This window comes from Myotis lucifugus, unplaced genomic scaffold (genome assembly GCF_000147115.1).
Source record: "Myotis lucifugus unplaced genomic scaffold, Myoluc2.0 scaffold_52, whole genome shotgun sequence".
NCBI lineage: Eukaryota > Metazoa > Chordata > Mammalia > Chiroptera > Vespertilionidae > Myotis > Myotis lucifugus.
In genome coordinates this window covers 848,187-856,889 of record NW_005871100.1, presented here as the reverse complement: position 1 = coordinate 856,889, position 8,703 = coordinate 848,187, and the positions used below count along the sequence as shown (strand labels likewise).

The 8,703-nt window shown below is 45.5% G+C and overlaps 1 protein-coding gene across 2 annotated transcripts in view; it reads left to right on the top strand.

The window, feature by feature from the left end:
- The window catches only part of PPP1R17 (protein phosphatase 1 regulatory subunit 17), a 10,991-nt gene extending 4,691 nt beyond the window's left edge, over nt 1-6,300 (top strand). For both annotated transcript variants that reach the window (XM_023753815.1, XM_023753814.1), the window contains 3 exons: nt 982-1,131; nt 1,661-1,663; nt 6,221-6,300. In XM_023753815.1, the coding sequence (XP_023609583.1) occupies nt 982-1,131; nt 1,661-1,663; nt 6,221-6,300 (233 nt within the window). The remainder of the gene's footprint in view (nt 1-981; nt 1,132-1,660; nt 1,664-6,220) is intronic.
- The last annotated feature ends 2,403 nt before the right edge of the window (nt 6,301-8,703 follow it).

Below are 8,703 nucleotides of genomic sequence, written 5' to 3'. Positions count from 1 at the left end.
TCCCTCAGGCCACTTATTTAAGGTCCTCTCTAGTTACAGCCCATTCACAGGGATACAAAGCTAATAGAACACAGAGTGGTCTGGGAAGGACCAATGTTACCCCCCCCCCCAAACTTAATCTTAAAAGAAGGAAAGAAGGAAGGAGGGAGGGAGGAAAAGAAGGAGGGAAAGAGGGGAGGAAGGAAGGGAGGGAGGGAAGGAGAGGGAGGAAAAGTGGGAGGAAGGAAGGGAGGGACGGAAGAGGGGAGGGAGGAAAAAAGGGAGGGAGGGAGGGACGAGAAGGAAGGACGGGAAGGCACGGAAGGAAAGACGGAAGGAAGGAATGTAAGGAAGGAAGGAAGGAAGGAAGGAAGGAAGGAAGGAAGGAAGGAAGAAGGAAATATCAGAAGCACAGAAATAGCTGAACTCTGAAGTAAGAAGGAATGTCACACTGGAGGTCCTTCCATGAGGACCCGGGAGCTCAGCCTGGGCAGTGACTGTGAGAAGGTTATAGAGGAGGCTGTTTTCTGAGAGTTTCTAAATGATGGAGAAAACTTTCCCATGAAGAGAGGTGAGAAGGCAGGTGGGTGGAGGTAGAGAACTAAGTCAGTCATTGAAGCACGGAGCACGTGGCTTGCAGTACAGTGAATAACCCATCTCTCTGATGGAGGAGACAGGTGAACTTGGGCTCTGCGCCTGGCTCGGACACCTATGGGCTGCATTACTGGGGGCATGTTCCCTTACTTCACTTTCTTCAGGTGTGTGATGGTGGCAGTAATATTACATTCAAATCAGGCATAGAAAACCCTCCTCATAGAAAATGTTCTCTGGTGTCACCTCAATAGATACTAATTCTCAGAAAGAAAGTGCTTTTATTACAATAAGTTTGAAAGATATAGGCACAGCCATCTCCAAGTATATGTGCAAAGATGGAGGTACAGACCGGGGCTCTAAGGATGCATGTGTTTGACCTTGTTTCTCCCTGTTTCCCTCACTATGCAGGTGTATTTTCAGAACATTTAATTACAAGATACGAAGTCCAAGAGAGCCACCCAAAGGACAAAACGAGTCCAACTCTTCAGAACACTGACCTGGAACAGAAGAAGCCAAGGAGAAAAGACACACCTGCCCTGCACATGTCCCCCTTTGCAGGTAAAAAGAGCTGGTGCAGCCCGTTCGCAGGGGCGGTGGGAACAGGCCAAGGGCCTCACCATCTGGAGGTGCCACGGGCATGGCCTTTGTCCTGCCCGGCAATCTGTGTCGCTCAGAGTGCCCTGGGGAGGAGCAGCATTTCCTGCTGCCTTTCAGGTTTACCCTCACTGGCAGCTCCGCCAGGGCTGACATGGAGATGGGGAGGGTTAGAGAATTATTCATACTTCAGCAGAACTGGCCAAATGCACTGAGCCAATGAAATAGAAATGTCAGCGGGTCCTTGAGAAGAGTTGAAATATCTTCCTCCCCAGTCTTCCAAGGATCATGCACCCTACAGCTGATGGCTGATTCTCCTAAGACACCTGGATACATTGGCCAAATCCTCAAAATGAGAGAGAGAGAGAGAGAGAGAGAGAGAGAGAGAGAGGGAGAGAGAGAGATGCAGATATAGTGATAGCTATCTTAATATGTGTCAAATCAAGCCAAGAAATCTTGCTAACATTGTTTACAATCCCAGGCTAGAAAGCAGCCAGTCCAGTGTATACACTCTTGCCCCTGGGAATTGTATGTGCAAGTTGGGGGATAAGACATGTACATTCATGATTAGACTGTGTGTGTGTGTGTGTGTGTGTGTGTGTGTTATATGGATAGCTGGGTTGGCGAGTAGAGGATGGAATTTTATAAACCAATTGAATAATGTAATAAAGTCATTATTATCTCCCTTTACAGATAGACTGAGAGAGAATATAAGTAACTTAGCCACTTTGAAGTCTTCTGTGGATGAAGTTGATGGATGGTTGACTGATGGGCTTGGTGATGGGATGATTAGATGATAGCTGAATGGATCAAATTATGCTAAAAATCAAACCCTGGAAGTTATAACCAAGGTCTGTCTCACCTGTGGGCAGTGTGTCATTGTACTATCTTAGTATAACTATCTGAACTAGCTCTGTGTTAGACATGGACATGCAAATACCAAGACTTTGTCATCTCTTTTACTATTGTTCTTATTGTTCTTGTTTTATAGCTGTTATTTAAGTTTATTTACATCAGTGAATTGTTTGATGAATTCGTGATAACTGGTCTGGAATTGCCCTAGGTTGCTGGCATTGATCTGTATGTCTAGTTAGTCCAGTCTTGTGTCTATAGCCATACTCAATAAGTACTTGGGTGGTTTTTTTTAATGTATTTTCTTTGGAAATCACAATTCTGCAGTTCCAAATTCTCCATTAAGAGATTGTATTTTTAGTGAGGTTCTTCTAGAGGAAGACTTGGTAGAAGAGTCACCTTAGTATAAAGCATTGGACATGGGCTTTGGAGTCAGAAGGTCTAGGCTTGATGTCCTGTTCAGCTCCATTCTGATTTTGGGACCCTGGGCAACACAAACCATGAGAGCCTTCATCCATCTATGAAAGGGCCATAAAACCTGTCCCCTAGATTGTTAACACGGTTAAATAGAGTATATATAATATATTTAGCACAGTTTCTGATTTATTGAAAGACCTCATTACCTGTTTATTCCCCTTCATTCTCTGTTCAACCTTATATTTTTGAGATAAGCCAAACCATTTCTAGAGGTGAGAATTTTCCTAGCCACCATATTTTACTTACCTCTCCATATCAATCTGATAATTCAAGGGAATTCCTAAAATGTTGAGCTCTGTTTATCTGGCCATGGAAGTGGCCCACATCCTAATACCTACATCATAAGAAAGCAGCTTCTGATTGAGTAAAAAATGTTTATCCAATAGTGCAAAGTTCACATAGCTGGACGGGGGGATGCATATCCATAGACTCTGGATATTGCTTAAATCAACAAATATCTGTGTTGTATTTGCAATCATAGTGTTCTATGATTCTAGCTTTTATTTTGTATTACTGAAGCGCTTTATTTTGGAAGAGCCTTTTAGTATCTAAAGATTTGGCAATCATCAAAATGCCAGTTAAGCTGATAAGGATAGAGCCCTCAGCAGATGTTCAGAGAGACTCACATTGGTGCTGATAGGGTGTTGAGAGGAACTCAGAGAAAACGCACTCCAGAGATACCTCCTCTCATTAGTCCTTGGCATGTGTAGACTGGACAAGGATTTGCTCTGTTCTAAATATCCTGCTAACTACCTTCATTCCTCTAAGTTAATGAGCTGATTTGATGGGTTCCAATTACCAGACAACTCCTCAGTGAGGAGTCATCTTGGGCTTCATTGCCAGCCCAAGGTTTGCTCCCAACTTGGCCCACAGTACCACCACTCCCCACCCCCCTTCCCCATTTTGGTGACTGTATGGCAGGGAGCATTGGATTGTGATTGGTCAAACTTCAGTAACTGAGGTCTACTTAAGGAAAATGAAGTCTTTAGTTGAAATCTTTGGGAAAAGAGACCAGAGAAAGTAGAGAGTAATGAGGCTACAATCATTGAAAAGACGCCTTCTGGAAAATTGGGTCATGAGCTTTTGGATATCATAACTCAATACTAGTAGAAAGAAGACTGATATGTCCTTTCAAAGTTACCCCTCTCTGTTCTTCTGGGAATAGAGCATTCTCTCTGGTGTGGTTCACCAGGAGAGGCAGTGTCTGAGCCCTGGCTCCCGTAAGTAAGAGGTACACACTTGTAATGCAAGTGAGGAGCTTTAGATGGTGTTCTGGGTGGGATCGTGGCCTAAGGAAGCTTGTTGCAAAGCTGATTGACCCGTAGAGACCTTGGACTGATGGCTCTGGCCTTAAAAAAACACAGCAAGCTCTAACAGGCAAATGACATTTTCTAAATCCTTACTGTTTTCCAAATCCTGTGCTGGACATTAAAATGCCATTCAGTGGGGGAGACAGATGTATTGTCCAGTGATTCCTACAATGTAACAGAACTTCAGTAAGGTGTGGTTGGCACCTAAGAGAATATTGGCCTAAATCTATCTGATGGTGGCATCACTCCGTGTAGGAAATACAAATTCTTTTATGGCTGGTTTTACAGATGATAAACTGAGGCCCAGATAGGTTAAGCAACCTGCTCAAAGTTGAATGACCACCAAAGGCAAAGCTTTCTGACTATAGGATATTCCTCCAGTGACACACCTCTGCTTCCCACAGGACAGCAGGAGGATCAGGACTGGGTTAAACCAGAAAGACAGTGTTTAGCAAACCTTTTTCATTCTCAACTCACCAAAGCCAACAATAGTAAGCATCAAGAATAAGAAGGTAGTGGTTATATATAGACACAGACGCTACTGATGGAAACTTCAGTCTAGGGTGTGATATTCATGAAATCAAGATTTTGATGAACTACCATATATTTTCCATTATAAGATATTAAAATTAATGCTTAACTAATTAATACAGATGCTGGTTCACTTTTCACTTGCTATTATCTCCCCTGTTCCTGTGGAAAGCCAAGCCCACTCTGGGAAGGGCTGACCTTGATTTCAACAGGTGACTCCCTTCCCTGAAATCTCCAGTTGCTCATATGGCTAGGGTTCAAGGACACCCCAAATAATCAGAAAGTTGACTGGGATCATGGAATTTTAATGCTCTTGCCCTTTTTGAATTAACTCCAAGGAAGGTGAGATGAAAAAATTTCGGGCTCAGCATAGCCACTTCTGTGTTCTGCAGTAAGATAGCCTTGATTCCCAATACAGCCTTGATTCCCAATACAAACTCAAACCTCTACACAGCTAGTACAGGAGAAAAATCTCTCCCACCGTGTTTCATAGGTGATTTATGCAAAAGACTTCGTTTCAGCTACACTTTTGAAATTAATTGGTAAAGAGCCCATATGAACAAACTAGGGACTGAATCAAATGAGTAGCTATTAAGATCAACACACAGTCTTCATTAATTTGCTGCTGTTGAATGGATTCCAGGGTTGTCGAAAGGCCTCTTGTGGTGCACAGCTTTCCTCCCTGAAGTTTAGATCTTTATGAAATGCTTCATGAACTGAAAGGTCTCTGATTATGAGGAGCGGGGTAGGGGGATGTGAGACAGTGATGGGAAACAGAACTATCCGGCTGGGGGCACCACAGAGGGCTGACTTTGAGTCACAGTTTCCTTGGTGTTTTCATTAAAATGACCCTACCTTTACAATTCACAGGATGAGCACAACCACCCAGACCTCCTCGGATGGCCTTTTCTGGGCTGATTGCAGAAAATTTTGTTCAGGCTTCAGACTTTCACAGACCAGTACAATTTTAAAACAAAATACTGTAGAGCCCAATAGAGGGAGGGATAGCAACCTTGCATTTTGCCTAGTAAGGATGCTGAGAAAGAAACCATTTAACATCCCTGAAATTTCATAAAAGAAGATATTTCAATCCCCCAAAGAAGAAAAAGAACCACCTTGCAACAAAGAGCAGTGTTTTCACACTGGAGCCATATCGCTGTTTGAAAAACTGAGGACTCATTCCGTATTTTCTCATTGTGCTCTGAACTGTGGTAACTTCTTATGGACTAGTACTGACATGTACAAGTGGCGTGTTCACAGCCTAAGCTCAATATTTCCCCGGGATGTTAGTAAGATGCGTGTGAGATTGACTTCGTGAGGCTTCCCAGTTCTTTACAAAAAGGGAACTAAACCATCCAACAGTGAAAGGAGAGGAAAGGCAGGCTTCTCGCTGCTCACACGTGCGGCACAGTGCTGAGCATTGGTCCCTGCTTCTTAATTAATTGTGGAAACAACCCTTTATATAAGTACCCCTGTCCTCATTTCCATAAGAAAACATTGAGGTGTGAAGGTGTTGACTGGCCCAACACAGATTGAGTGGCAGAATGAGAACCCAAGTCATCTGGACTCCAAAAGCCGTGTGCTTCCCGCTGTACAGGGCCACAAGCGTAAACAGAGAATGTAGAGAAGAGGGTGGCGGTTGCCTCCGACCCCCAGATGGACCGTCCCCTTGTAGCCAGCGTGGTGTCCTCATTGAGCCACAGCTCCTCTGGGGACGCCGAATAGGGCCACCCTGCTCCCTCTCTCTGCAGTGGCACCGTTAGCTGTGCAGGCACTGACAAGGTTCCGGGTCACCGTGCCCTTGTGGACTGGGTCTGTGCTGGAAGGCTGTGTGATATTTTGATTAGAGGCACCTAATTGCAGACCTGTGCTTTGTTTTGCAGATGTGACACTGATCCGGGAGGAGAGACCCAAAGTGATCCTGGAAGATGAGGAAAAGGATGGTGACAAGATGGCTATTTAAAGCTATTCCCCCCGAGACCACTTGCAAATAGGTTAGGATGGTTCCCTACGCGACCTAGAAAAAATAGACTTGTTGCTGCTCTCATTTTGTCACAGTCCGCCTTTGCGATCTGACACCTTTCCCCAGAGGACACACCATGTCAGCTTGCGGCCACCTCTCTGACCCTCTCTTCCCTCCTGATCTGGTTCCTATTCCCACCTCATGAGTTTTCATGTTCAGATGCAGTGGAAGGGAGCAGGCCTTTGTCCTAAATTGGGAGGTAACAGGGAAAGCTCCGGTGTTTCACTTCTGCATCTCCTGGGTCAATTCCTGCAGGAAAGGACACGGAGAACACGGGATCCTTGTGTCTTGACTTACGCTGCTGGGCGGGACTTGAATAACAAACACCATCCAAAGGCCAGTTCAGGTGGGGGCTCCTGGTTACCTGTTAGGGAGGTGAGAGTGTGTGTGTTAGAAACTCTCTGGTTGCTTTGGAAACATGGTTTTTATTGCTCTCATCTTTTTTCAAAATCCAAGTGTCCCTGTTGACATTCCTGAGACCCTTGTAACTGATGCCCTAGAGGTGACTGTATGAGCTAGGGGAGTCTGCCCAGCTGATCACACCATGGCTGAGAATACCAGAGGAAGAGAGTTCTGGTCTATCTGGGAAGCTTAGCAATATATCCTATTTGTCTTTATTTTTTAGAACATCCTTTAACCATGATGGCCTAAAATTTGTGAATTGTGTCACAAGTGAATCCTTACTAAGAGAAGATAAAATACCAATGCTTGTGATGACTTTACTTTGCAAAAATTAATTGGAAGGCCAGTGGAAGGCCATGCGTATATGTTTAGCCTCTTCAATTGTTTAGATCTCAGCATGCTTCCCTGGAGAGGAGAGAAAGGTGTGGCCTTAGCTAATGGCAGGAGTCTCACTATAACCCCCCCCAGCCTGCAGCCTGTGGGTGCCATGGGAAGGTTTTGCACAAATGAGGGCCTCATCCACCAGGTGAGGGGCATGGGGAAAGGCCAAGCCTATTGTTCAACGGTAGGATGGTGGGCATTTGAACAGATCTAGCCTCAAAGTGATCGTCTGGAAGTTCTGTATCTCCCTGGCTCCAACAGTTTGGTCATCCTTCTGTCTTTCTGTCCTTCTCACAAACGTGGAGAAGATGCAGGCCCTGCTGGTAATAAAGATGCTTCTCAGCCATCTGACGTCCTGGTGCTTTTCTCCTACAAACACTCTGTACTTCCCATCGCGAAGGGGAGGTTGCGGAAGAGATTTACAGAATTGTTTGGTTTGGTTTTGACCCACAGAGGTTTAAAAATGTTTGAATGAGTCGTTGACATTTAATCGAATAAGGAGAATTGACATAAAATTCTAGATTTCTAGATTCTCTTGGAAAAACACCTCGGACCTGGCAACTCTGGGCCCGATGTGAAGCCTGACAACCATCAGCTGGCGCTGAGCACGGTGCCCTTTTAGAAGGAACTTAGCTTCTCCATCTCGTCGCCTGGCCCACCCGGCATATTCACCCACTAGCTCCAGCCTCCAGCCTTCACATTGGAGTCGGGAGCCCCTGGTGAGTCCCCAACCCCACCTGTGATCCTGACACTCTCTCCAGTCTGATCCCAGGGCTCCACTTCCACTGCCGATGGCCCTAATCAAAGCCCCAGGAAGAAGGGAGGAAGGTGTGGCCAGGCTGGAGGTTGAAGTCAAACAAGCCACCGTAAAGATTCTAAGAAGCCAAAGGTAAGTACAGGCCTGTGGCTAACAGGATTCTACCACCACCACCAGCAGTTTTTACCAAGGGATTCTCACTAAGAAAGCAAAGATGCCGTCTGGTCCTTTCAGACTTGCTACATATGCATGAGCTACTCCCGCAGCCCTGCCCACGGGGTGTGCTCCACAGAGTCCTCCCCATTTCTAACGCCCTGGGGTGGGGTAGGACGTAGACTGGCTGTTGTAGAGACAAAGGCCTTGGGTTCTAGCCCCGATAGTGCCACACTGAGCAAGTCCCTGGAACTCTCTGTGTGTCTATCTTGAAAATGAGGTTAATCGTCCCTACTTGGTCTTCTTCATAGTTTGAGAATTAAATGTGATCATGTCTGTAAGCTAAAAGCCCTAGCCATCTATAACATAGGACAATTTAAGATACCTTCAGAGAACAGACTGTGCCTTTTCCAAATCCAAGTCCCCGTTGCCTGGGTATTAAGTGGGTAGCAATTCTGTGGACTTGACTGACAGCATCTGAACATGTACTTCAAGTAAGAGGTCCCAAGCTGAAAGGCCAGCCTCCTCTTCCTGGGAAGATGGTCTTCCTAACAGTGCCAGCCTCAAAGGGGCACAGAGTGGTGAGGGACAAGGTCAGCAGGACATCTGACCAACCCTGGACAACTTGGGGTGGTTTAGATGGAAGCCAG